This window comes from Rhinolophus sinicus, linkage group LG16 (assembly GCF_036562045.2).
Source record: "Rhinolophus sinicus isolate RSC01 linkage group LG16, ASM3656204v1, whole genome shotgun sequence".
Classification (NCBI taxonomy): Eukaryota; Metazoa; Chordata; class Mammalia; order Chiroptera; family Rhinolophidae; genus Rhinolophus; species Rhinolophus sinicus.
The window spans coordinates 15153830-15181542 of NC_133765.1; the positions used below are offsets into that span (position 1 = coordinate 15153830).

Consider the following 27713-nt stretch of genomic DNA (forward strand, 5'->3'; position numbering starts at 1 on the left):
GGTGTATATCCCTTGAGTAGTAGAGGGAGGTGGGATGTCTGCCTATATAAGTGTACTTGGGAAGGGGGTGGGGTCATTGGGTTCTCTGGCCCTAGAGCCCTGGCTGGCTTTTCGGAGGGTGGGCGTTACTAAGCAGATGGGCTTGAAGGGAGTCTCCTGGGCTTGGAGCTCCCATTTCACAGGAGAGAATAGGTGGGGGGCAACTTTCCAGATAGAGGCAGGACTGTGCCTGTGTCCCCATCCCCGAGGTGGTGCAAAGAGGGCCACAAAGATGGCGGAGGGGAGAGCTGGCGGGGGGTGCTTCAGATGTCTCTGGAGCTTTGAGCCTGTTTTCAAACCGAAAAATGGATCAATCCTACTCCAGCAAAGGGTTGCTGGGCATGGGGGCTCCAGAATTTAGTGAGGCGAGAAAGGGAGTGGGCCAGGCAGAGGCGCCCCTCCCATCCGTAGGCCTCTGGACAAAGCCCTTATCGGCGGCTGGCCACTTTGAAGACTCGCACACCCTTGCGAGCCTGGGCCGCCACGCCCTCGGTCCTGCGCCCCCAGCCCGCTCCAGCAAGCGCCGCCATTCCCGAGGCCGCCTGCAGGGGCCGCCGCCTCTTCAGAAATTCGCCGCCTTTGTCTGGGGCTTGCAGCCCCGGTGCACCGGCGGGCTGAGCGCCTCCTGCGGACCGGCCGGCGCGCCCCGGCTTCGCGCTGCCTGCGCCCCAGCCCCGCGCTGCCCGCGCCCATGCCCCGCCCGGGCCCGCGCCCAGGTGAGCGCCCCGCCCGCCGCGAGGCCCCGCCCCAGACTGCCCCGCCCTGGCGGGGGGACCGGGCAGATTCCTCGCGCGTCAGACCACATGATCCCATAAAACATTCATCCGCTCCTGGTCCGCGCCGCCGCCGCCGCCTTCGCCCTCCGCGCCGCGGCCCCGCCAACCCAGCTGACCCGCGGAGCGGAGCGCTCCCAGCCTCGTCCCGCGGCCGGGCCGGGGCCGGGCCGGAGCGGTGGCGCCTGGATGCGGACCCGGCCGCGGGGAGACGGGCGCCGGCCCCGAAGCGACTTTCGGTCCCCGACGCGCCCCGCCCGACCCCGACGATGAAGAGGGCGTCCGGCGGAGGTGAGTGCCGCGCCGCGCCCCAGTGGGCCGCAGGGTGGGGCTCTGGGTGGTTGGGTGGGGGGAGCGCCCGGAGCCGCAGGGCCGGTCCGGGCTGCCCAGGCAGGCGGCAGGGTCACTGGCAACCGTGAGGGCAACCGCAGTGCTGCGCCGCCTGGGGCCGCCGGTGCCCGGCCCTGGGAGGGCGGAGCCCGCGGCAGCATGAAAAGTTGCCGCTTCCTGGGAAAGTTGGCGGCAGCGGCGGAGCCGGGGGCGACGGGTCGGGATGGCCCCCGACTCCGAGGCGGGGCCGGGGTGGGGGCTGCGGTCTGGAAGGGCGGGGTCCAGCCTCGGAGCATCCCGGCTGCGAAGGGGTTAACGATCTGGTTTGCAGAAACGTGGGTACCCAGCAAGGGTGGGGATGGTCTCCTCCACCCTTGCCCGGCGCCAATCAGCTCAGGACCTCTCTTGTCTCGGGTCAGGCCCAATGGGGATGAATGGGGGCGTTGGCGACAGCAAAGGGCGTGGGATGTGGGGCTAGCCCTGTGCTGCCCCCCCCCAGGAGGGAGGGCGATGAGAGGAGGCAGCCAAGCACCCCACTTCTGCAGCCTGAGGGCCCCTGCAGGGCTCAGCTGAGGGACTGGCAGCACCCCCTCCCTGGCACCCCTCATGGGACTCCTCCCCTACCTGGTATGAGATCCTTAGACTAGGGGCTGGGGACCCAGTTGCATGCCCTACCTGGAGAGTGGTCCCCTGGTGACCCACAGGGTTGCCCTGCTGATGTCCACAGTGCCGCAGGCTGCACACACGTTTTCTTGCACGTGCATGTGTCTACAAGGGCTGCACATTTGCACACTGTGTGTGCAGACACTATGCCAGGCTGCCCCAGTGTGCACGTGCACACATGCTGTGGGTGCACACCCGCATCATCACCCGCCCCCCCCACATGTCTGTGGCACACATGCATGCACATAGCATGCCTGCTGTGGTCTCTACACTTGACACATGCTGAGGCCCCGCAGCAGGACCCACTCCCACGCCTCCACCCATATGTGTTGAGGGGGATGCTCTGGGCAGCGGGAGCTCACAGATAGAGGAGGTGAGTAACCAGCTACAGGAACCTGGCCCCACCTGTCCTTCTACCCCCATGTCCTGGGAGTCTCCCCTTCACAGTCCCTTAGGCGCACGCGTGTGTTTGTGTGTGTGTGTGTGTGTAACTTGGTAGGCATCCGCACATGTGTGTCTGCATTCGTGACTGAATGTGCCTGTGGACACATGAGCATGTGTCTCTTTGCCTCTGGGTGTGGGTGCCCCTGTGTGCCCAGGTGGGCTGTGGCCAGGTTCTGCCCAAGTCTGTAGCAGAGGCCCTGGGAAATGTGTGTTGGGGGCTAGTTCCGTGCCCTAGCCCAAGGTGTGAGGTGAAAGGGCTCCCAGACACTCCTCGCCGTCCCCCATGCTGGGTAGTGGTGACTGATGGGGGCTGGGACCTACCTGGGCAGGGAAGGCCCATTTCAAATCTGGAAGTCAACACCTTGACAGACGAGACAACCCCCGTGTGTGTGTGGATTGTCTCGTCCACACACACACACACACATCATACTCTGCAGTGACTGCAGCTCAGCCCAGCGAGGGCAGGTATGTGCCCATCCTGGCTGACCCAGGGTGACCTCAAGAAGGCTTTGCCCCTGGTGCCTCAGTCTCTCCATAATGAGGGGTTCTGTGGTGTGTCACCTGCCTCAGGTGCTGTGTGGGGGTCTGAGATAAGGGTGTTGGTAACCCGTTCTCGCTGTGGTGAGGACACCCTGCCAGGGCTCAGAGAGATGGGGCCACATACCTGCTCCCCTGCCACCATCGGTGTCCTTGTCTGTGGATTGGGGCCAATGGGTCATCCTTTTAGGGTGTATGGGGGTGAAACAGAGGAGTGGGTTCCATGATGGGGCAGGCAGGGGGCCTGGCCACTCCCCTTTGTTTAAGCCTGTCCTTCCATCTGTAAATCAGGTACCGGCCCCTGTCCCCCTTTTGTCAAGGTGAGGAAGAAGCAAACTCCCACTCAAGGGCCAGAGGCAGGTGGTAGTTCCAGCTCCTAGAGGTAGAGTGGCAGAAGAACAATGGCCAGATTTGGATCCTGGCTCAGCCACTCACCAGGGGTATGACCTTGGGTGTGACTGTTTACCTCTCTGTGCCTCAGTCTCCTCACCTGTGACATGGGCCAGTAATCAGGTCTTCCTCGGGAGTTGTTGGGGACACATCAAAGCTGAGGCCCACATGGAGTTTTGACCTCAGTGCTTCTACCTTCAAAATACCGAAAAAGACCACCATCTCCACCACCCCGCTGCCCCCAACCACCACCTCTCACTCCCCTTCAATGGTTCCCGTGTACTGCCAATCAGATCCCTCTTTACCCATTTGCAGATGGGGAAAAAAGGCCCACAGAGGCCACAAGGGAGTTGGAGATGGGGGATGGGTGGTGGGGGAGCAGGGAGCAAGAGAGGGCACTGTGGGAGGTAGGAAGTGGCCACCTACATGTTTCCCAAGCTGGGGCAACATCTCTGCTCTGCCCCACACCAGCAGGGAGCCTGCAGAACCACAGAGCCTCTTTTTCTCGCTATGGGGGGATTAACGGCCAGCTGGAGTCCTACAGTTAGGACTGGCCCTCCCTGTGGTCCTGGATGAGCGGTAGGGGAGAGGGCTGAAGGGAGGAGAGCCTGGCCCAGTGGGTTGGGGGGAGACGGGGTGGCGTCTGTGGAAGACCTCTCAGCATAGGATGTGCTGGGGCTCTGGAAGTCCTGTTGTGCTAGGCAGCCAAGGGCGGGCCCGAGGCCGGTGCTGCCATGTCTCCCCCACTATCTCTGACACCTACCTCACCTTTCCTAAGCCGCCCCCAGGCCAGGGAACCCGGGCTCACCCACAAACAGTGAGGGCCCCTCCTTGCTCCTGCTCTGGCCTTGAATTCATGGCTTTGTAGCATGGACACCTCTGGCAGCTGGTGCAGCCCCAGGAGGGTCCTGGCTGGTGAAGCGGAAGGAGCCCACCCCCCAGGGCCTTGGCTCCTGCTCACCTGGGCCTGTGGCCAAAAAGTCTCCACGGAGCCTCAGTCTGTGCATCTGGAAAGGGTCAGGAGAACCGCGCACAAGGAAGGAGTTCCACGATGAGCTGATTGACTAAGTGAATGGTGTGTGAGGGAATGAGTGTATGTCAGTAAGTGTGGGAAGGAGGGAGTGTGTGAGCGACACCCCTTCCCTTGGGCCCTGATGTGGGGGTCTTGAGAGGACCCTTGGCTGTGCCTGGTCAATACCATTCATGCTGCCGCATCCCCAGCCTGGTGGGCCCTGACTGCTGACCCCGGGGCAGGGCTGCTGACCCTCTGTGGCCAGCCAGGGCCTGGACCTCAAGATCCATAGGAGCCTGCCTGGCTGCCCCACCCCCAGCCATGCCCCCCACATGTCCTCTCAGGGCCCAGCCTCTGCAGCTCCTGTACCCCTCAGTGTCCCCTGCCCTGTGGCCTGGCTATTTCTGTACCTTCTGGTGGCCTAACCCCAGACACTATGTTTGCTCACTTAGACACCCATTCATTCTCTCATTCACTTATTCATTTATTCATTCATTAGTTCCTGGCCTGTCAGACCCCACTCTGCGCCTGTCAATTAAAGGGATGTGATCCTTGGCCTCCTGAGTTTATAGGACTAAATGTTTTAAAGGACAGGTGGTCACAGAGCTGTAAATGCAAGCCCAGCCAGAAGGTGGGCACATGGTCCACACCTGCACTGGGGCGCGTGGGCCCGGCCCGGTCCCACCGTACGGGTGTTTTGTGCTTCTTTTGTTACTGTATTTTAAAAGTTTCTTCTTTTGTCACTGTATTTTAAACATTTGGCACATCAGGAACTATTCTTGGGCATCATAGGTTTACTGATGTGTATAGAATCCCTTCCTGAAGATGTGCCATAATTTATTTATCCGAACCTGCCTTGGCCTCTCACACTGCCAGTGGTTGTGTAGCCGAACATGGGGAGATTCAGTCGCACATGGAAGCCCCGCCAGGTCCTCCCGAGGTGTGGTCACAGGCCCTTCCCCTGATTCCCAACCTTTTACGGGTGGGCTCTGCATTTCTGGCTGATACTGAGTGAATATGCTTCCAGGTGTTGATCTGGATTCCAGCTCTGGGGCTTCGGACCACCTCTCTCCTGCCTCCGTAACATGCCTCTGCCCTCACCTTGCAGCGTCCTGACAGCCCTATCTCCATGTGGGCCCGCTGCCTTGCCTGCTGGGAGAGGATGGCGGAGGAACCATGAGGCCTCCTCCTACAGCCTTGCACGGATCCCCACCACCGCCACCACCACCAGCACAGGGCAGCCAGGCCCAGGAGGTGGAGCTGAAAGGCAGGGTTGTGGGCAGACTTCCCAGAGGGGCTGTGGAGAGGTGCTGCCTGGGTAGAGACCAGGGTCTTGAGTTGGCCCAGGTGGGCCTGGCAGGTGGTGAGCTCTGTCTGAGCCCTGGCACATGGACCTGGGCCAATGGTGACACATGGAGCCTGGGTGGAGGGGCTGGGGTGTCAGGACTTGACCCAGCCCCCCAGGGGTGCTCATCAGCTCTCTGGTCTGTACCAAGGCATTCCTAAGTGGCCGACACAGATCATGCTCCATGGAGTTGAAGTTCCATGGAACGTTGGGGGTCATTGAACAAGGATTTCGTGATCAAGCAGATTTGGGATTAGCTGGGGTAAGTGATGCTGACGGAGCTTCTTTACCACAGGGTGGTGTCTCAGGGCCTCGGGTTTATGAGCAAGGTAGACAGGGCCCCTCTGTGACCCTTGTGTGACACACTTCAGGGCCTGGTGTGCCCCGAAATTTGTTTCAGGAAACTGTGACTGAGGTCTCTTGAGGAGACAGGGAGGAGGACCGTTGGGCCCCCAGCAAAAGCAGCAGGGATGGGTGGGACATCTTACACCAACGCTGTAGCCGCGGCACCTAGTGGGTGGAGGGACTGCTCTTCTCCTGGCGGTGTGAGGCAATGTGCAAATTTAACCTTTGGGTTTATGACTCTATTTCTTTGCAGCAAATGTCACGGGAAATGTCAGGCTGAGGCTGAAGCTGGTGAGGGGCCCATCGAGCAAGCAGGTGGAGTGCCGAGGGGCTCAGGCCAAGGCAGGGCTCAGAAACCCTCACCTCCTACCAGGAGCCCTTTTGGATTGCCCGTTGCTTCCCTGGGCCCAGTGCTGTGTCCTCAGTCTGTCCCATTGTGACCTTGTTGAGATGTTGCTTTTATTCACCTGCCAGAGCCCAGATGGGGCAGGCTCAGGGACCTGCCAGCAGTCTCCCCTCCAAGTCTGGGCAGCCGTTGGATGAGCCTGTGCAGTGCCATCTTGCTGTGTGACCTTGGGCAGCACCTGCCCTTTCCTGGTCACCAGAGGTCTCACCCATAATCCACGGCTGTTGACCAGAGGTGGTGTTCCCAGCTCATTGCCTTTGTAGGTGGGAAAACACTCCAATTCCAAGGCATGTGGGATACTGGGCCCTGGGGGAGGTGGGTAGGGCCTGTGTGCGGGGCCAGCGGGCTTATGGCGTCCTGTGGCAGCTTCAGGCACACAGTAGGTACGTCCTGCCCGGGCAGGGCACTGGGGTGCAGAGAGCCAGGACTGTATGGAAGCATCTGCCTCACAGTTCTCTTTGCACCAGCCTCATACTGCAGTGCGAGGGATGGCACATGTTCCTACCTGCTCCTTGGGCAGGGGGGGGTCTGGGCAGCAGGAGGGTGGGCCACCTACCCCACCTACCTAGAAGCACCTCCCATCCCCAAAGATGCGACTGGAAGCAGAATTCCAGAGAAAGGCCAATCCTGACTGGCTCTCGGGACGTTCTGGTTGTCGCATCAGAGCAACCTCAGGAGAGCCGTGGGGCCCAAGGTCACACAGGAGACTCCATACCCAGCTTTCCCACCTGCCTCCACAGTTCACGTGGCCAGGAACCTGGGACTGGCTGTAGTGCCCACCTCACCTTTCCCAGAGCCCTGCCGGGTTCCCTCCCCCACACTCTCCATTGTTCGCCCTGGTAGAGGCCTCCCTGCTCGCCCAGGACACATTCAGCCAAGCCCTCATCCTCAAAGAACGTAGAACTGGCTGGTCACGCCCCTGCCCAGCCACTGGGACCGCCTGAGGGATGAGGCCTTGTGAGGTGGTGGCTGGTGAGCCTGGCAAGGACTAAGCTGTTAGGTCTCCTGGGGAGCCAGGCCCAAGACCGCAGGGCCACCTGAAAAAGCAGCAGGATTGTCAGTGTCCTCCTGGTACAGTGAGCGACCCCCACCCCACCACATAGGTGGCCTTCCCCATATGATAGGAACTGATGGAGGGGCTGAGGGGGACCCTGGGACTGATTGCTGAGTATGGCCTGGCAGGTACGCCCCCCCATCGTCCCCTGGGGAGGACCCTTCCCACTCTTGGTGGGATTAGCCACGTACCAAGATGTACACTCAGGATGGCGGTTGGGGAATCCTGGACAGGTCCCAGAAGATCCCTCATTTCTCTCTCCATTCTCTTAGCAAGTGCTTTCTAGCATTATTTTAAGACACCTTCTGCCCTCAAGGCCCCCAGGTCCCAGGAAGACACCCCAAAGTCCACAAAGTCCCCAGAAGGTAGAAGTGCTGTGTGGGTGCCAGCAGGGCGGTGAGGACCCTGAGGCCTGGGTCCACCCCACTGGGCCTCTGCCGAGGCCACGTAGGCTCTGGGTCTTAAAGAGGTGCTGGCTGAGGTGGAAGGGGCTCCTGGAAGGAACAGAAACTGGGACAGCCCACTGCATGGGGCTAGGTGGCTGCAGCCTCTGGGGTGGGCCCAGGCTGGCCCTGTGCATGGGGAGGAGGGAGATGGGGGTCAGGTGAAGAGCTTGTGGGGGCCAAGAGAAGAGCAGAGGGAGGGGTTGGGGATATGGGGCCAGAAGGAAGGGATGCAGGCTGCCTCCGCCCTGCCTGAGCTGGAGGCCGGCCCACTGCTCTCTATGCTCCTGGCTGTGACACGTGGCCCCTGAACACCAGCCGTGTCCAGGCTCTCTTTTATCTCCCTGCTTCAGCCCCAATTTATGTCAGGCAGAGGCTGACACGGGGACAGGTGTGACAAGTGTTTGGCTTCCTGTTTGAAAATTGGCAAAAGAAAAACTCTCCCCATAAAGATATTCCATCTACATACCTCCTGGATGTCACTGAGAGGAACTGTCACGGCCAAAACAGATGGTGGCCCTAATGGACTCCACTCTTCAATCTGCTGCCTAAACCTCAGCTTGTCCCCTGGGGTGGCCCAAGGTGGGTGGTGGTGGTGTGTGTGTGGGTGTGGGTGTCAGGGCCCCTTTGGAACCCTTCCCTATATCGTGGCTGCCTATCCCCCCACCACCCAGATCACAGGAAGCCTGGTAGAGGCGTGACCATACTCGTGAGTGACAAAGGGCCTGGGGGAGGGGGGCAGTACGTTTCTCCTGCACACAGTGGGAATTAGGGAGGGAGGGGTTGCATGCAGGCCTTCATGCTGTGGCTGCAGCCCCAGGTGGCCAACAGTGTGTTCACTGTCTCCACATTGCCCTGAGGCCCCGGTGGCATCAAGACCCACCTGATATCACTTATGCAGGACCCCTCGGGCCTTCACTAATGTCCTTTCCTGCTGAGTACCCCATGGCGGGAGCCCATGAGCTGTGACCCCAGCTAAGCTCCACAGGCTCTGCTTGTGCACCTGCCCCTCAGTGGCTCCATCGGGGCTGAGGCAGGGGTCAGGGCGAGTCAGGATGGACGCCTCTGGCAAGGCTGTGATGGGGGAGGGGAATGGGTTGAGAAGGGTCCAGCCTCTGAGGGGTGGTATGGTCGAGCTCTGGAGAAAAGAGACCTTCTAAGAGCACTGGGAATAGGGAGGGCATTCCAGAGGAGGGCTACCTGGGCAAAGGCAGGGTCCAGTGCGCGTGCCAGGGTCGGCCTGGGGTAAGGCTGGGTCAGGTGCCAGCATGCCCTTTCCAGCTGTGATTTGACCTCCGCTCTGTGATATAGGAATGGTGGTCCCTGCTGGGGGTGACTTTAGGTGCTCCCTCAGGACGAGGAGTCTGGGCAATTCCTATGCTCCCACTGTGCCCTGCCCTCATGAGCTGTGTGGCCTCTCTGCACCCTGTGAGGTGGATCTTATTATCTCCATTCTCCAGGTGAGGGAATGTTCCGAGGTTGGGAGACCTGCCTGAGGCACCACCGAGGCTGTGCCAGTGTTCAAAGTCCTGGGCAAGACCCCATGACTCGGGGCTCTTGGAAGGGGATCCTGCTGCCCGAGCATGGCCTCACCCACCTTTTCCAGGGTAGGGCTGCCCCATCCAGTGTCAGCACACGAGACCAAATAGAACAGACTAAAAACACTTCTGATTTTACTGGTTTGTGTGCATTGTAGAAAATCTGGAAAAATATACCAGAGTTTTAAAAAAGAAATTATGTTAATCAGCTCAGGGTGTCATAACAAAATACCACAGACGGAGTGGCTTAAACAACAGAAATTTTTTTCTCACAGTTCTGGAGGCTGTAAGTCTGAGAACAGGGTGCGGCAGGGTAGGTTCTGATGAAGGTTCACTGACTGGCTTGCAGACAGCCACCTTCTGGCTGGGTCCTCACCTGGAGAGAGAAAAACAAGCTCTCCTGCATCTTCTTATAAGGGCTCCAATCTCATCATGAGACCCCACCCTCAAGACCTCATGAAACCTAATCACCTGATTAGTGCCCCATGCACTCTCCTGGGCCTGGACATCCTTGGGGAATGCTGTCTGCACGGCCTCAGAAAGCCTGCAACTTGCCCATGGTGGTGAGCATTTCTTGCATTTACATGACAAGCATTTATGGAGCACCCACTGTGTGCTGGGCACCAGCCATGGTCCTGCCCTTACGGAACCCACATCCTAGGCAGCAACAGACAAACGAGCAGCGCAGGTGCCTGCTAAGAGGTATGAGGTAAAGTGGGCTCCCTGGCAGTGGACGGGGGTAGGCAGCAAGGGACACTGGGGTGGGTCCACCAAAGTGGACCGGGATTTGTCGGGTTCTCAGACCCAACCTCCCATTTCACAGATGATAAACCCAGGCCCGAGAGGCTAAAGTCACTGACAGTGCCTGAGCTGAGCTGAGCGAAGTGGCTGGGCTAGGGGTGACCCAGCCTGGGGTCGGGGGGAGGCAGCTGGACAGGAGCAGGAGAGGGGGCAAATGGGTGGGACCTGGCTTCCTGTGGGCCTGGCTTGGGAGGGAAGCAGCTGGCTGCCTTCCCAGGGGGGTGCAGGGTTTAGGTATGCCTTAACCAGAAAAGGTGCTGAGGCCTGGGCCAAGGGCACTGATCTGAGTAGGCTGGGCCTGCCAGGGGCACTGGGCAGGAGGCCAGGTCTGTGTGACCTGGGCCTGGGCTCACTCTGGGGAGCTTCGTGTTGGACGAGAGGAGGAAGGAATGGGGGTGGGGGCGGTGTATGGTGAAATCTTTAAGAAAACACAAATGCTTCTTCAGGCTTAATAAAGTCAAGCCATGGTCAGCCTGAGCAGGGATGTGGGGGAGACTAGCTGGGTCCTCTGTGGGGTAAAAGGTCAGGCTGCCCTGGTCCTGGGGTTCCATCGGGGAATGAGTGGAATGTGGCCTGCAGATGACCCCATCCCTGGGGTCTGTGCCCTGGGTCCAGTGGGGTTGGGTGGGGTGGCACCAGGCTTCTTTTTGGAGCTTCCAGTAGGTGTCGGGGCGGGGGAGGGAAGAGGCCATATTGGGGCACCTACACTGACCCCTCGACCATCCCCAGGGCACATGCTGAGAAAATGAGGCCGCCCTCCTTGGCCCTACCCCCAGGGCAGCCGCCCCCTTCTGCAGACAGGAGCACCAGGTGCCTCAGCCTCAGGAAGGAGCAGAAATACAGTGAGTGGCTGACCTGTTTTCCAGGAGGCAGCAGCGCCTGTTTCTCCCACCCTCGCTGGTGAGAAGCCGCCAACAATTTCCATCCCAAATTGATTTCAAATAAAGAAGAGTTATCACACACAATCATATAGGAATAATTTATCACTCGTTAATAAAAGAGGAATTACTTATTCACACCGCCCCTGCCTGAGTGCCACGGGTTCAGTTGCAGAGACGCGATTGGGACTCTCATAGAAGCCAAGGGAAGCCTGTTTGCACTCAGCCAAGGCCATGGTGAGCCCTCTCCAGGGGCCACAGGTACAGGCGGCCCCCCTGCTGGATTAATCCACAGGACCCTCTGCTCCTGAAGGTCCTCAGTCTGGAGTGAGGGACTCGGATCTGTGAGCTAGGAGTGCAGAGGTGAAGAGGGGCCAGGGGAAGTGGCTGCCTGGTGGTGGTGGGACTGGGAAAGCCTCGAGCACATAGATGGAGTTTCAAGCTGGAAGCTGTCCCTTCCAGTGTCTGGATTTCAGAGGCTTCTGGAGCCAAGAGCCTGGACCGTCCCTTGGGACCAGGGACATCCTTGGCCACCTTTTGGCTGAACGGACTAAAGAGTAGCGCGTGCAAAGCCTTGTCCCTGCACCGGACGCCTGGCCAAGCACCACGATGCTGCAGGAGCTCTCACGGCCCCATCTTCTCCTGCACCTTGGAAGCACCTACTTCTGACCCGCGTTCATCTCCACCTTCTGGCAGATACGCTTTATTTTCTTCTGTTTATTTATCTCTGTCTTTAAGGTTTCAATGCCTTACCTTTTTAAAACGGTAACACTGGTCAACCATATCTTGTTCAAAGTTAAAACCTGTACCCAGCCCTTGGAGGCAGACCTGGAGAATTGGTTTACAGTCCTGAAACACAGCTACTGTTGCCCCATTTCTCATTTTTCCAAGTGGTTACCTTCCCATTTCTGTGGCTCCTACCCCAAGCCCCTCTTCTCCAGCATACTCCCCAGCGTGGCTGTCTTGCTACTGTCAGTTAAATTCATAACCAATGTTTCCCAGCCCAGGTCCATAAATGCTCTTTGCAGCCCGGCCACAGCAGGGTACTATGGTGACCGTCCCACGCTTGTATGGCCTTTTGTTTTTCTTGGAGTTTACAGTTGACTTGGTCTTTCTTTTTTTCTCTTGTCTCTTCTCCCACTTTCATGTGCTTACTCTTCTCCATGTCAGGCGTTTTACTGGGTCTCTTGTTTTACCCCAGGGAGGTTTCACCCCAGGCCTTTGTTCTGCTGTCCCCACCTGGGCCAGGTGTGCTGTGGACCCTTCATATCTGCCCAGGACTTCCCTTCATCACCCAATGTTTCTTGGACCCTATGTTTTCCTCCTTCTGGGTTTCCATCCTGTTTTAGCTGAAGCACCTCCCCAACTAACTCTCTAAGGAAGGAACAGTGAAGCATCACTTTGAGTGCTCGAATGTTAGCAAATCTATTCAAGCTGCATTGACCCATTCCAGAATTCTGTGTTGAAAATAGTTTCCCCTCAGAGTTTTGTAGCCATTGCAGTTTTGTCGTCTCTGGTGTCCAGTGTGCTTCGGAGAAATCTGATGCCACATTGCTTCAGGCCTCTCTTGAGCCTCAGAGGCCTGAAATTGCACTATGAATGTCATGTGTTGTGCGAGGCACTTGCCCGATGGAAGGCTGGTTCTTCTGCTCCAGGAGATTTTCTGGTATTATTTCTTTGGTAATTTTTTTCTTCTCTGTTTTCTCTTTCTGAAACTCCTGTAAGACAGATGTTGGACCTATATTTTCTTCTCAATCTCATCATTTCCACCAACGCCCCCATCCTTCTCTTTTTGTTTTCCTTTCTTTGAGACTTCCTTGACCTTGTTTTCCAACACTTCTATTGATTTTTTAAAAATTCTTAGCAATTCTATTTTTAGCTTCCAGGAACTCCTCTTGTTTTCCGATGGCTCCTTGTTCATAGCACCCTGTTCTTGTTTTAAATCCTCTTCTATTTCTGAGGACACTAATTAGATTTTTTCTTAACTTGTATCTATTCCCCACACTGTCTCTGCTTCCTCTAGAGCCATTTTTCCTCTTATCTCCATTGGCAACTTTTCCAGATGCTCGGTTTTCTAGTCACATTTACCAGGAAAGCACTAAAGTTGGTTGGATGCTCTGCTGAGAGTGAGGCTTGTTGGACTGGCAGAATTTGGGCAACCTGGCAGAAACCTGCGTGTTTCTTCAGGGAAGCAGCCCCGCTGCCACGTTCCCTGCCCTTCTTAGCACATACCCCGTCCCCATCATTGTGGGTCTCAGGGGAATGAGCAGGTGGTGCGTGGGTAGCGAGGGGGGGACTGCCAAGTGTGCCAGTGTTGCCTAAGAAGCAGCAGCAACCTGACTCCGTGCTGAATGCGGTCAGGGGTCTTTTTGTGGGGCAAGTCGGTCTGTGCTGGGCTCCAGGCCTGTCTTGGAGTCTGCGCTCTCTGCTGAAGCTGAGCTTGGCGGGGGTGGGAGAAGTGGCTCCAGGCATGCTTGCAGCGCAGCCAGGCTGCGGGCCCTCCTCCCACCGGATACAGCCTCTCCTGCATGAAGCAGGGCTATCAGGCCCGGCCGGAGCAGCCTCGACACTGCTGGAAGCAGATGCTCAGCGTGGCTCCGGGTTCCACCTCTGAGCCTAGGCCTCACTTCCCTGGGCCGCTCATCTGAGATGGAGCTGACCGGATCAGATCAGCAGAGGCCCCACGCTAGCCTCTGGGGAGGCAGGACACTGGCCACAGAGCAGGGACCTGGGTTGGGGGTGCTCAGTGGAGTTTCTAGGCTGGAGGCTTCTTGGGGGCCCCAAGGAGGTGGGTGCTGGCCCATCATCATCCTCATGCCACTCAGAGCGGGTGCTCAGCTTACCTAGCCACTTGGGGAGGGGGGGTTCAGAACCCACATCCCAACCCAAGGCTGCCAGCCCCAAGGGACCACCTGAGCCAGCCCAGGGAACAGAGGACGGCATGGGCTGAAGACAAAGCACTGTGGGGGTCAGGGAGCCCGGAGCATGCTGGCCTGTTGCCAGGGTTGGGGAGATGGCTGCCCCTCCCTGCTAGGTGGGTCTCTGGGGCTCAGGGCCTGCTGTGGTCTCTTGAGGCAGTGAGGGTGTGATCTTGGATCCTGTCCCTGGCCTCACTGACACCCTGTGGTCACCTCAGCTCTCTAAGCCTCAGGGCCCTTGTCTGAGGAGTGGGGTTGATAGTTATCCCCTCACTGTGCTGTGGGCTGTGGTGAAACTCCAGGAACAAGGGAAGTTTGCACCTTGGGCCATTTCCAGGGAGGCCAAGGACCTCTCTTTCCCCCTCCTCCCCACACCCCACCCCGGTGGTGCGCGCTATGTGAGGGTGGGAGCGTGATGCTGGACTGACAGGAGACATCGTCATCCAACAAGTCCTGGTGCAGCATCAAGGCAGATGCTGGAACGGGGTCCCCGGCCCTGCTCAGGAATGTCTGGGGACTGTCCAACACTGAACCATCACTCACTCACTTCTGGGCTCCCTGCCCTTGTGTGAGTGAGGCTGGCAGCGCGCCAAGTGAGCCCCAGGTCAGCTCCTGGCTTCCTGTGACCCAGGGCCTTGCACATGGCTGCTATAATGGCGGCAAGGGCTATGGGCCTCCACAGCTCACTTGCCCTGTACTTCAGTGCCTCTTACCTTCCCTAGACCAAGTGTCGTCCCATCTTTGTTCTTAAATGGGAAGATCCCATCAACCGAAGTCTGAATCCTGACGTCCTGGGAAGTGCATCAAAACTGATCTCCCAGTCCAAGTGGACAGTGTAATGCTAGTGGGTCAGCGAGCCACTCTCAGAGCAACCTGGCTGCAGACCTAGAGGAGAGCACAGTGTCCTGGGGTGGCTGGGTTGGTGTGGAGCAGCTGTGGCCCCAGAGACCCATCGCCCACCCAAAACCACCTCCCCGTAGACGAGTCTCCCGGAAGAGCCCTCATCGTCCTCCCAAGCAGGGCCTGTGTGGACTGGTGCCTGGGGACGTCCTCCCTCGGCTCCTCACAACCAGTTTCATTCTGTCTGTGTTTTAAGTTGTCCTCTTTTATGCATGTTTGATTGCCAGACTCCCGACAGCCTCTTTGGCAAAATAATTGTTTTTCTTTTGACCTACATGCCATTTCAGGGTCACCTCTCTCCTTACCACCCTCCAGCCCTGTAAGATGCTGCCAGGCTCTGTCCATCCCAGCCATGTGGCCTCGGCAGGACAGTGGCCTTCTCTAACCCTTGGTTTCCTTTTTGTTAGGTGGGGGCTTGAGTGACCTCTGTGGGGCTGTTGTGAGTGAGGGTGAAGGTGGCAACACCCACACGCAATAGGCACTCACCATGCTTCCATCACAAGCCAGGTTGGCAAACTATTTCTCTAAAGGGCCAGATACTAAATAATTTCAGCTCTGTGGGCCACGTGGTGTGTCAGAACCACTCCATTCAGCTGGGGTAGCACTAAAACAGCCACAGTAAGCACACAGGTGGGGCTGCATGCCCATAACACATTATTTACAAAGACAGGCAGCAGCCAGCATGCTGGTTTGCCGGATGGCAGTAGAACAGGAGGCTCAGGGCCTATTAGCTCTGATGAGGGTTTCGCTCTAGCTGCCTGGACATGGTACCCTGGCCCCACTCCATTGGTGGTGACTCAAATGGGAGCATCTCAGGCTGAAGAGGGTCATTCACTGCCTCTTGAAACCCTCATCCCCTGGAAAGAGCTGGATCCCGTGGAGTTCACCAGCCCACACTGGGCTTCTCTATGGTCCCGGCAGGTACTGCCCCCACTGTTACCACCCCAGCTCAGTTTCAAAGCCCGCATCTACCCTGCAGATGTTAAACCCTTTGCAGAAGCCTGGTCAGGGGTGTTTTCGAGAGCTCAGCTATCTTGGGACTGCTCAGGTGGGCTGCAGTCCAGCTGCTTCCTCCAGACTGGGGTTGATTCCAGGTGGCTGAGAGGAGGGACAGATGATCGTGGAGGACAAATAGACAAGGGCCTCCTGAAACTTGTGTTTGTCTTTTCATAGAATAAATCCTGCTAGAGCAGAGGCAGTCCTCCTGCCTTGTCAGTGACGTTTGACAAGTGCCAGGGGCTCGAGAGCACTTGGGGATATGCCCACCTGTCTTCTCTTACTGCAGAGGAGAGAAGACCCCCTCTGCCAGCCCTGGTTCCTGGGAGGGGCTCCCACGTCTGCCCTGCCTCACTACAACAACCCCTCTGCTGTTTGCTGACTCACCTCCTGTGCCCTGACCCTCCCAGGCCCCAGCAGCTGAATGTCCGAGAGTACACTCCTATTGTGTACTCCTATAGCATACACCTTGAGTGTGCGTTTCTACAGCATGCACCCCAAGTGTGCGTTTCTACAGTGTGCACCCCAAGTGTGCGTTTCTACAGTGTGCACCCCAAGTGTGCATTCGTGCACTTTGCCCCATAGGAGGCTAACACTCTGGGTCTCGTAGGAATAGTCAGCTTCATATAGGTGACACATGCTCCCTTCTTGGGAAGGGAGAGTGGATGGGGAAGGAAGGCTGGAATCCTGGACAGGAGCTGGCAGTGGGATGGCATCAGGGCAGGCAGATGAGAATGGTGGCAGATGTGTGGCAGGGCAGGGGCATGTTGGCTGGGTCCTCATTCGTGTCCTCTGGGAACTCAAGGCCACGATGACCGTTGGCATCTATTAGCCAAGGAACTATGGTGAACTGGTTGTGGAGGCAGCAGGTGTTTGTTGGTGGCTTGATGGAGTGGAAAGGGACACTGGCTATGGCCCTGGGGCTGGACAGGTCTGCAGCTGGAAAGAGCCTCCAGATGCTGGCATCATCAGCCCCTAGCGTGGGGCCCTCTGCGGTGGGGGCTGGGGGAGGTGGGCATCAGGTAGAGAGAGACGTGGGCTAGACAGGGCGAGGTTCTAGAGCCCTCAAAGCCAGCAGCTCACCCTTAGCCAAGGATGAATTCCCAAGGCCTGGTCTCTGGGCCAAGGACCCTGACCATCAGATGATCTGCCTGGACCTCCCCTGGCAGTGGGCCCCAGGACTCCTCCTCTGGCATCCCTGACATCTGGAGCCAGCACAGGGCTCCGTAGCACCTTAAATTCCCCATGTGGCACATGCCACGTGGCAGGGTGACTGCCTGTGGTCAGCCACTCCTGTATCACAAGTGTCATAAGCTGCCAGGGTCTGCATCCTGGTCTCAGGCCTGCAGTGTCCAGCACAGCATCTGATGCTTTTGCTGAGTGAGTGAGGGTTGCATGAGTGCAACCCCCACCACAGGGCGCCCCCCTAGAGCCTCCAGCTCTTTTAGGTGGGCCAGGCCCCTCCCCTGCCAGCCTCAATTTCCTTGACTTGAAAGGGGCCCTGGGCTGCCCTCCCACAGGATGTGTTGGCTGGAAATTTTGAGGGAGAATGGAGCTTGGGTGTGGGGTGAGGATGATGGGTAAGGTGGGGATGGGGGAGCTTTTAACTTTTTACTGCCCAGCAAGGCCTTTCAATGACTGGGTGCCATGACATTAGGAATCCTACTAGCCCTGGGGCTATGAACAAGTGGCTTTCCCCCACCATTTTGCTCACCTGTAAAATGGGTAAATAAGCTAAACCCTTAGGAGAGTTAGCAGACAGACAGGCCCAGCCTGGGCCTGGCCAGATGTCCCTGGGTCCCCCTGTGCACTGAGTGCAGTCAGGACGCTGTCCTGCCGATCTGCCTGGGTCTCAGTGTGACATCAGGCAGGGTCTGCCCGAGCTGGTATCAGTTTTCCCCACTGCACACAGCTTGGCCTGGAACTACCCAGCCCTGTGTCCAGCACCGTCCTGCCATGGCGGTAACCTGGCCCATTTATAGACCTGGTCCGCCCAGCCTGCCCCTGCAGCTCCTACCCTGAGGCAATAAGAAGGGAGGGCCTCGAGGGGCAGGCAGCAGGAGTGGCAGTCACACCCCCCAGGGGATGCAGGGCCCCCTTGAGAGTGGGCTGCCTCCACCAGAGCTGCTGCCCCTCTCCTCCCTCCCAGTACCTGGAGCCGGGGGAGGGGCCTGGGAAATGCCATGGACGTGCACACTGCCCCTGCGCATGTCCGTGGGCCTCAGGATGGAACGAAGGTGGATAGTGAATGTGAGAATTGAGTGAAGACCGAGGGGGGACAGATGGATGATGGGGGTGGGCCAGTTGCTGGTGGAGGGCTGGCAGGGGCGTGGGGGGTAGGCACAGGGGAGGACCGTGAGCACAGCGCTGCCCAGGTGCCCTGACCCTCTGCGGTGTGTGGACACCACTGGCCCCACCCCCGCCTGGAGCTATTTCTGGCTTTGGTATGCTGAGCAGTGGCCTCCTGTTCTGCCTTGTAACTGCAGTCTGTGACATGACCCTTCACGGGGACATTCTTGGTTTTCAAGAGGGTCTTGAGCTAACCAATGTCCTGACTGTGCTACAGCTGCCCGACCCCTCCACAGCCTACTGACTTCAGCCTCTTGGGGGTGGGGGCAGAGCTCAGAGCCTCCCTGGAGATGTCCCCCTCCCAGCTACCAATGGCACAGGTAGAGCCGTATGCCTTTGGCATCTGTCCATGCCCTCACAGCTTGTGCCCCATTCTCGCCAAAGTCACACAGTAGCCATTCTTCAGGCTTGGGCTGGATGCACTGTGGCTCCGTCCCTCTCCCACCCTCCTTCCTGGGCCTTCTTCAGCGGGGGCAGGCTTAGGGCTTAACCACTTGCTGCCTCAAGTTCCTAATCTGTAAAATGGGCTCATGATACTGAGAAGAAAATTGATCATTGATTCTTATGCAGCCTTTTATACCAGCTGGTAGGCTGTCATACTAATCCCTGAGGTGGGAGTTTCTGCTGCTCCATTGCAGTGGGGAGGCATCAAGGCCCACGGGCACTGAGCCAGTGCTCGGGGACTCCAAGGCTGCCAACCCTGCATCTGTGGCCTCGCGGGGTGGGACTCCTGCATACCTCAGCGAGGCTGGTGGACTCCAGGAGAGGCGGGGTCAGGGTATATACCAAAACTGTCCCTTGCCTGCAGTCCCTATTCCTGAGCTGTGACCTCAGCAGCCGCCTGCCCACTGCCACTGACTCGTGTGGTGTCCCCAGAGCCTCCTGCCTGTCCTGGTTGTCCTCCCACCTCTTCGCCTTTCCTCCTCTCTCCACCCTCCTCCTCTCCCTCCACCCCTCTCCCAACACAGTGACTGGGAAGGGGGACCTGGGCCCTTCACTGTGCAGGAGCTGGAGCAGGATGAGCCGTGCAGGTGTCCCTTGCAGTCTGTGACATGACCCTTCACGGGGACAGGCCACGCCCAGGCCTGATGCCCCCGGCCTCTGGGGCCTTTGGCTCCATGGCCTCTTCAGTTATCATTCCTGCCCCATCTGGCTGCCCAGATGGGAGAGGCCCCAAGTAGAATCCGGTCACTGTCCTACCCCAACCCCAGGCCAGTCCTCCCCGCAACCATGGGCCTCCTGCCCCCACGGCTGCTTCTGAGCCAGACCTGGGCTAAGGCAGGAGCTCCTCCTTGGGGGAAGCACTGGAGGAGACTCCTGACCTGGCCATTCTGCACTGAGGCGTGAGGAAAGAGGGGGCGAGAATAGGCTTCAGGGTTGGAGGGAGAGGGACCAGTTGGGGTTTGTGCATAGCTCAGGTGGCCTGATGTGGGGCCACGATGGTCTCAGGAGCTTGGGGGGCATGTTGTACTCTGGTTTCCTGTGTATAAATCGAAGTCTCAGCAGGGCTGTTTTCTCACCACACATGCCTAGATGCGAGCTGGCCTGGGTGCTGAGGACCGGGACCTAGTGAGGCTATGCACGAGGGCAGGCAGGCTGCCAGGCTGCAGCCAGTGGGCAGGTGGGGCAAGGTGCAGCCTGAGGCCTCCGATGGGCTGGTGGGACCAGCAAGAGTACAGACCTAGAGGCCGGAGAGGCCTGGCTCAGGGGCTGCAGAGGCCGGGGAGGACAGAAGATGGGATAAAGGGACAGGCTGGGGGACAGGTGGGAGGGTAGAATGGGGGAGCCCTTTTAGGTTTGGGAGGAGCTGTAGTTCTCCGTGGGCATTGGGAGGGGTCTGGTGAGTGACTGGGTTTAGCCTGGGGGGGAGTCAGGGGATGCCCTCCCACTACCTGTCAGGGCCCCTGCTGTTAATATAAACCCACACTGTAAAGTTGGGTTTGATTATCTCATAAAAAGATCCCCCCTCATGCTTGCTCAGCGGTAGGGTTGCTATGGAGACCAGCGGGCAGGCCCCAAGGGGGCCCAGGCTGGAGCCAATTACTGTGCCTGCGGAGGGGAGAGAGCCCACCAACGGCCACTGTGCTGACAGCAGGGCCAGTGCAGAGGGACCGATCCTCAGAAGTTGGTTTCCGAAAAGCAGTTGGCTCAGCGGGAACAGAGCTGTATCTTTGCATCAGATGCCCATTTCCTGGCAGGGCTGAGCCACGTAGCCACTCTGCCACCTGCCCCCGCGGTGGCACAGCTTGGCTCTGGAGCCTTGTTTGGGGCATTCTTAGAGTGGGTATAGCCCCAAGCTTACTGCTTCTTGGGGACCCGGGCTGAAGTGGGCTGGAGACCAGAGCAGCTGGCCCCCTTCTGGTGAAGTCAGCTGAACCCAACACCAACTTAGCTCACAAACCACAGCTACAAGCCTGGGAGCCACAGGACAGGGTGTGACAGTAACATGGCTCAGTTGGTGATATGACAGGCATGGTTGCAATGGGTGGCTGGTGACATAGCCAACCAGTGGTGGGGCCGGGTCTGTGGCATGGTGTGGTTAGTGGCATGGCACAGTCATGATGTGGCCCGCCCGCGGTGGTGAGGTTCAGAGCCTGGACCAGTGAGTACCTGGGGCCCTCACCCCACTCCACCCCAGGTCTTCTTCTCCCGCCAAGATCTTGGGGAGAGGAAGTGCTGTTTTCGTAGCAGTGACATCCAGTGACAGCAGGTGAGGTACTGGTGGGAGCTGGCATGATGAGACCTGATTTCCCAAGGAGGCCCCACAAGGAGAGAGCCAGAGAGGAAGTCAGCAGTGTAAATAGAACAGCAGGCCGAGGTGCTCCTCACAACCTCCCAGGCATGGCTAACCCAGAAGGGGTGCCCAGGGCTTGGGGGTCCTGGGCTGGGCTTGCCTCTCTGGACCCTATCCTGGGGCTGTTATGTCCCTGGCAGCTGGGAGGGCAGAAGAGAACCCCAGACTGTGGGGAGAGGGTACCCAGGACCTGGGGACCAGAGTCTGGGAGGGCACATCCTTTGTGACCACTGAACATGCCAGCTTGCTGGGGCTCTGGTCTTGGGGCAAGCGTCTGGACCAGCCCAGGCAGAGAGGACCCAGCATGGATGGGGGGCCCCAAGGTCATGGTTCTGGGTAGGGGAAGCTGGCCTGTGGCCCTGTCCTTCCTGCTGGCTCCAGCCCTAACACTTAGCTGGCTCATGTCTGCAGAATCCTGCTCTTAGGTAGCTGCCAAGGAAGGTGTTAGCTGTCAACGCAGGTGTTAGCTGATAACTCAAGTGTTAGCTGATAAGCCATAACCCTCCCAAGGCGATTCACATTTTAATAGACTCACTCCTGAAGGCGGAAAGAACCTTCAGCAGTCAAAGAGGAGGGCTCTAATGGTGGGGTGACGGCACTGGGCTTAGTATTGTTGGCCCTACCGGTGAGACCAGGGCTGGATACATCGCCCTTGGAGGAGTCTTCTGCCCGGAATAGGTCATTGCTGAGGCCCCAGGTGTGTCTGGCCCTTCAATGGGGGAGGGAGAATGGGGGTACAGCCCCCTGGAGCTGGAGCAGAACTCACTGAGAGTGTGTCTGGGAGGGATGTTTGAGGGAAGTTAGGATTGTGCAAGGATTGATGTCCTAGGAAGGAGTAAGCTCCTCGCCTGGGGAGGAGATCAAGCAGGGGAGGAGGCTGAGGGAAGGAGGCTGTGGGAGGTGTTCCTGCCAAGGCAGGAAGCTCTCAAAGTGACTGAGGATGTGTGGAGGAGGGAGCAGCCCGCCTGGAGGGGCCTCGCCCTTCTGAGCCCTGGACCCACCTGCCCTCAGGCATCCAGCCTCCTGATCCTGTGATAGAAGAGTTGCTCTGGAGCCCCTGTGGCAGATTCCTGGGCCCTGTTGGCAGGACCCCGGACCCCTGCAGGAGGGCTACTGAGGGCTGTGGCTCATGTTCCACCAAGGTACCTGCAGTTTCCTCATTAAGGCACAGCTCCCCATGTGGTAAATCCTCCTCAGAATCCGGGCAACCCTGGGGCCTTAAGGTCTCCAGGGGCCTGGGGAGGGCAGTAGGTCTGAGCCACAGCCCCACCTCTCCGGTAGCCTGAGAGGGCACAGCCGCTGACTGCCTGACAGGCCTGGGCGTGAGCCTCGCCTCGGGGCCCCTCTGCTGGAGCTCTGCCAGCCTGGGCCTCAGGTGTTTGCCAAGAGCCTCTCTCTCCCAGCCTGGCCTGTGGGCTGGTTGGGCAGGTGACAATCCAGGGACAGTGGAGATGACAGAGACAGTGAGCAGGCCCAGGGTGCCCTGTGTTCATGGGGGTCCCAAGAATGTACTGCTGGCGTGAGTGTCCGTCACAGGAGGCCTTCAAGGGGGCCCCAGCTGGGACCTGGCCAACCCAGAGTGGTGGGGGGTGCGGGCATGTTGGCTCGTGTGCTTGAGCTCTGGGCAGGATGGCGTGTGGTGTGTGACTCCCCTGGCAGGTTTTGGTGCAGCAGCTTCCACATGGCACGTAAACACAGATCATAGCACCTGAGTTCCCAGGGGTGACAGCACCACCTGGGACTGGACTGGCTCCAGCACAAACTCCAGTCTCACAGGACCCCCTGCTTGCTAAGCACTCTGTCCTCTGCCCACAGGGAGCCGGCTGCTAGCCTGGGTGCTGTGGCTGCAGGCGTGGCGGGTGGCAGCTCCATGCCCAGGAGCGTGCGTGTGCTACAACGAGCCCAAGGTAACAACGAGCTGCCCGCAGCAGGGCCTCCAGGCCGTGCCCACCGACATCCCAGCAGCCAGTCAGCGCGTCTTCCTGCACGGCAACCTCATTGCACACGTGCCAGCCTCCAGCTTCCGCGCCTGCCGCAACCTCACTATCCTGTGGCTGCACTCAAATGCACTAGCCCACATTGACGCCACTGCCTTTGCCGGCCTGGCCCTGCTGGAGCAGCTGGACCTCAGCGACAACGCACAACTGCGTGCCGTGGACCCCGCGACATTCCATGGCCTGGGCCGCCTGCACACACTGCACCTGGATCGCTGCGGTCTGCAGGAGCTGGGCCCCGGCCTGTTCCGTGGCCTGGCCGCCCTGCAGTACCTCTACCTGCAGGACAATGGGCTACAGGCACTGCCCGATGACGCCTTCCGAGACCTGGGCAACCTCACACACCTCTTCCTGCATGGTAACCGAATCCCCAGTGTGCCTGAGCGCGCCTTCCGCGGCCTACACAGCCTCGACCGCCTCCTACTGCACCAGAACCGCGTGGCCCGTGTGCACCCACACGCCTTCCACGACCTTGGCCGCCTCATGACGCTCTACCTGTTTGCCAACAACCTCTCGGCGCTGCCTGTCGAGGCCCTGGCGTCCCTGCGTGCCCTGCAGTACCTGCGGCTCAATGACAACCCCTGGGTATGTGACTGCCGGGCTCGCCCACTCTGGGCCTGGCTGCAGCAGTTCCGTGGCTCCTCGTCTGAGCTGCCCTGCAGCCTGCCCCCACGCCTGGCTGGTCGAGATCTCAAGCGCCTGGCAGCCACCGACCTAGAAGGCTGCGCCATGATCCCTGGGCCTTCCCGTCCCATCTGGACTGGTGGGCCTACTGATGAGGAGCTGCTGGGGATTCCCAAGTGCTGCCAGCCGAATGCCGCAGACAAGGCCTCGGTGCTGGAGGCGGGAAGTCCAGCCTCGGCCGGCAACGCACTCAAAGGACGTGTGCCGTCCGGTGACAGCCCTCCAGGCAACAGCTCTGGCCCACGGCACATCAACGACTCCCCCTTTGGGACCCTGCCTGGCTCAGCTGAGCCCCCACTGACTGCATTGCGGCCCCAGGGCTCCGAGCTGCTAGGGCCTCCCACCACAGGCCCTCGCCGGAGGCCAGGCTGTTCCCGCAAGAACCGTACCCGCAGCCAGTGTCGTCTGGGCCATCCGGGCAGTGGGGGCAGCAGGGCTGGTGACCTGGAGAGCTCAGGCACCCTCCCCAGTCTCGCCTGCAGCCTCACCCCCCTGGGCCTCTTGCTGGTGCTCTGGACCATGCTTGGGCCCTGCTGACCAGCCCCCGATTACAAGAAAGGCTTTTCTCAGTGCCAGGTGTGTGTACATACGGGGTCCCCTACGTGCTGCCAGCCAACACTGGGCAGCAGACCCTAAGGGGTAGCCAGGCCCTCCCTGATGGATGCCTCCCGCCCGCCCACCCCATCTCCACCCCATCATGTTTACAGGGAGCAGTGGCAGTGTTTGTTCCAGAACACTGCCTCCCGCCCGGACCGCGGTATATAGAGATATGCATTTTATTTTACTTGTGTAAAAATATTGGACGATGTGGAATAAAGAGCTCTTTTCGTAAGCTATGGCCTCTCAGGCTGGGGTGCTATGGACAGTGAGAGGTAGGGTGGCCCCTGGAGTTGCAGCCCTGGCCCCGTCATGGCCACACAGTTGGTGCAGCCTGGGCTGCGGGCAGTTTGGACCCTCTCAGCCCAGCAACCACAGTGGCCACTAGGGATGCGTGGTGGCCCTGCCCACCCCTCAGCCATGAAGACTGACATCAGTGAGCCTCCTATGCCAGATGGGCTGACAATGGCATCCGGGGAAAGGTATGTGTCTAGCCCAGACAACACACCCAGCCCATGGGAGAGGATATAGCTGCCTTTGTGGGGACACTGGCTCTGGTGCCACATGGGGTCCATGGAGGTCCCAGCCTTACACCCCAGCCAGCCCAGCCCCAGTTGCCTCCCAGCTCCCATGTGGCTTGGGGTGGTCCCAGGAGGACCCTGTGCAGGTGAGCTGGGGTGGCCCTGAAGAACTGGGGAGTGAGGCCTGGCAGAGGCTGTGTGCACCTCATAGCACTGCCTGTGGCCGCACACCACACCTGCAGCCATAACTGCACAGGCACGTGCCCAGGGGACCTAGGCTTATACCATTGCACACCCCAGACACAGGCCCACATGGGTCTGCATGGCCCTATAGACACGTGCACATAGGCAGGGACCACATGTGTACATGCACATGTCTGCACATACAGCACAGGCAAAAATATGCACATGCGTGTTTCCTCAAGCCCTAGGTGCTGAGGACTCAGAAACAAAAGGGAAAGAGGCGCGTGGCCCTTTGAGGCTCTCCCAGCCTCCTTAGGAAGGGGTCTGGGGGAGCGTACTGAGGGTGCAGGGAGAGAGAAGAAAACACTGATTGGAGGAAGGAGGGAGGAGAGTGTTGCTGGTGGAGCCAGAAGCCCAAGGGAGGGAGGAGGGAGAGGGGAAGACAAGCTTAGCAACCAAGTCGCTGGTTTCTCTGTCCCTCGGTGGGACTCAGACTCTCCCTCCCCTGCCCAGGGCAGTATCAAGGTACTGTGGGGGAGGCACCCCTGGCTCCCCTGTCTGGCCCTTACCCCTTCTCAGCTGGGTCCTCCCACATGCCCCATCTTTTCTTCCAAGAGACCCTTGGGCCTGGGCCCACTGGCACTGCCCACCTGGCAGTCTGCCCTTCTGCATCACGGAATGGACGCCCGCGTGTCTCAGCTCTAAGACCTGGCCGCCTTGCCCCTGGGCTCAGTGGGGGCAGATCAGGCAGGCCCTGCACAGGCTCCCACCCCAACCCCTCCGGGCCCAGGAAAACCCAGTGCCCCCCCTTGGTAGCCTCCTAAGAGGCAATTCTGTGGACTCTGGTGACAAGGTGTTGGGCAGCCTCAGGCCTGTGTCTGAAGTCCCACCATTGGCACTCCCTGACACCCCATCCCTGTGACTGCACAGGCAGGAGTCTGCCAGCCTGTGCCTGGGCGTTAATGGGCAGAAGGAGTGTGGGCAGGAGTTTCTTTATCCAGTTTTCTCCTGCACAGCCCCTGCCGTGCCCAGGAAGATGCCGCCAAACTGCTAGGTATGGGGAGGGGGCAGGGCTCCAAGCTGAGGCTGCGGGGCTCTTGCATGGCATGGCAGCCCCTGGTCGCCCCCTACCTTCCTGGCAGCCAGGAAGCCACAGATACCCATTTGCAAAAAAACCTTGAGGTCTGCCTGAGCTCCTCAGCTTGCACTCTTCCCAGGATGGGGAGTTCCTACCTCTGTTGAGCCCGCTTCTCTCTGAGAGGCACTTGTCTGCCCTCAGGACATTTTTAAGGCTGACTGTACATGTCACTACCAGCTGGACCTTCAGGAGGCTGCAAGGCCCACAATGAGCTGTGACTTTGCTGGCCTCTCCAGATGTCCTTAGTGAGCCCTGCCTCCACAGCCACATGTCCTCCCCGACCTGTCTCTTGGGATGCATCCTCTTCTCCCCCAGGAGGGACATACTGAGGCCATGGTGGGGAGTGGGGACAAGTGGCTAACCAGTTTTGCTGACCGTGAAGCAGGTGGATGGGTGAGCCCAGGTAGACCTGGGGCATGTGCTCAGGGTCCCACAAGCTTTGGGGACACTGTCCTGAGAGAGCAGGGGTGGGATCTAATTTCCTGAGAAGTTCTTTCCAGCTGTTTTGTGCACAGTGGGGGCTTGTGCAGTGAGGGCAGAGGGGAAACACAGTCTAGCCAGGCTGGAGGAAGGTGACGAGGAGGCATCAGGAGGGACATGGCCAGGTTTGAGTTAGACCCAGCAGAAGATGGAGGCAGTTGGAAGGCTTCCCAGTGTCTGCCCTGAGCAGCCGGCATGGGGCTCACGTCCCTAAGGTGGGGGTGCGGGAGGAGCAGCCACCCGTTGTTGTCGAGGCCCAGGAGACATCTGGGCGGGGGTGTTGTGTGTGGGCTGTGCGGGCTGAGCTCAGGAGAGGGGCCCGAGCTGGAGGACAATTTGGGAGTCTGGAGCGTTTGGGTGATATTTACAGCCCAGGAAGAGATGAGATCACCGGCCGGTGCTGGGGAGGGGCCAGGAGGGGTGGGGGTGCTGGGCCCAGGCAGCAGGTTCAGCTCCTGCCTGCCCTCCCACCCACCCCCCATGACTCTGACTCCGCACTGGCCCCACTGGTTCTTTGAGGTCACTGGACCTGAGTTGGCAGGTGAGCAGATAACTATGTCCAGCCTTGGTCTCCCAGGAAGGAAGACCTAGGAAGAAAGCTAACTAAGTACAGCCAGTAGAAGCAGTTTGGGGCATGTCAACTTCACCCAATCCAGCTACTGGTTTACTTCGGATGCTCCTGACCCCCGTCCAAGGATGCCAGGCCAACCACAGGGCCCGTGGACAGAATCCTTCATAGCTCACAGGCCTGTCCTTGTGTCCCAGGCCCTGGCCAGGTTAAGGCTGCCAAATCAAACCAGTGGAGGGTGACATCTGTGGCTGGGGCTCAAAGTGGGTGAAGGGGGTGGGTGAGGACACTCTCAGGGTGCTGGGATCAGGCTGGGCTTCTCCCAAGGGTCACTTCTCTCCTGGCCATGACCCTGGGAACCTAGGAGGGCAGTGAGGCACAACTGCAGACCCTCTGGGGTTTGAGGGGTCCTGGGGCCACCCTGTGCTGCCATCTACCCAAGGGCTGCAGGGTTGGCCTAGGTCCTCCTATGGGAGCACCTGTACCATTTATCTGGTTGCTTGGGGCTTTGCACAGTAATTGGAAGAATTATTTTGCAATCCTTATATTAGTTCTGAAATAATAGAAACAGCAGCATGCTCAGCAGCTGATTG

General features: G+C 59.1%; 1 protein-coding gene across 2 annotated transcripts in view; it reads left to right on the forward strand.

Moving 5' to 3' along the window:
* The first annotated feature begins 497 nt into the window (after window positions 1–497).
* Window positions 498–27713, forward strand: part of RTN4R (reticulon 4 receptor) — a 41257-nt gene continuing 14041 nt past the window's right edge. Inside the window, exons 1-2 of one of the 2 annotated variants that reach the window (XM_074321852.1) lie at window positions 498–1103; window positions 22771–24465. In XM_074321852.1, the coding sequence (XP_074177953.1) occupies window positions 731–1103; window positions 22771–24170 (1773 nt within the window). In that variant the 5' untranslated portion in view covers window positions 498–730 and the 3' untranslated portion in view covers window positions 24171–24465. Of the gene's footprint in view, window positions 1104–22770; window positions 24466–27713 lie in introns of those variants that run through there. The other variant, XM_074321851.1, reaches the window with a different exon arrangement.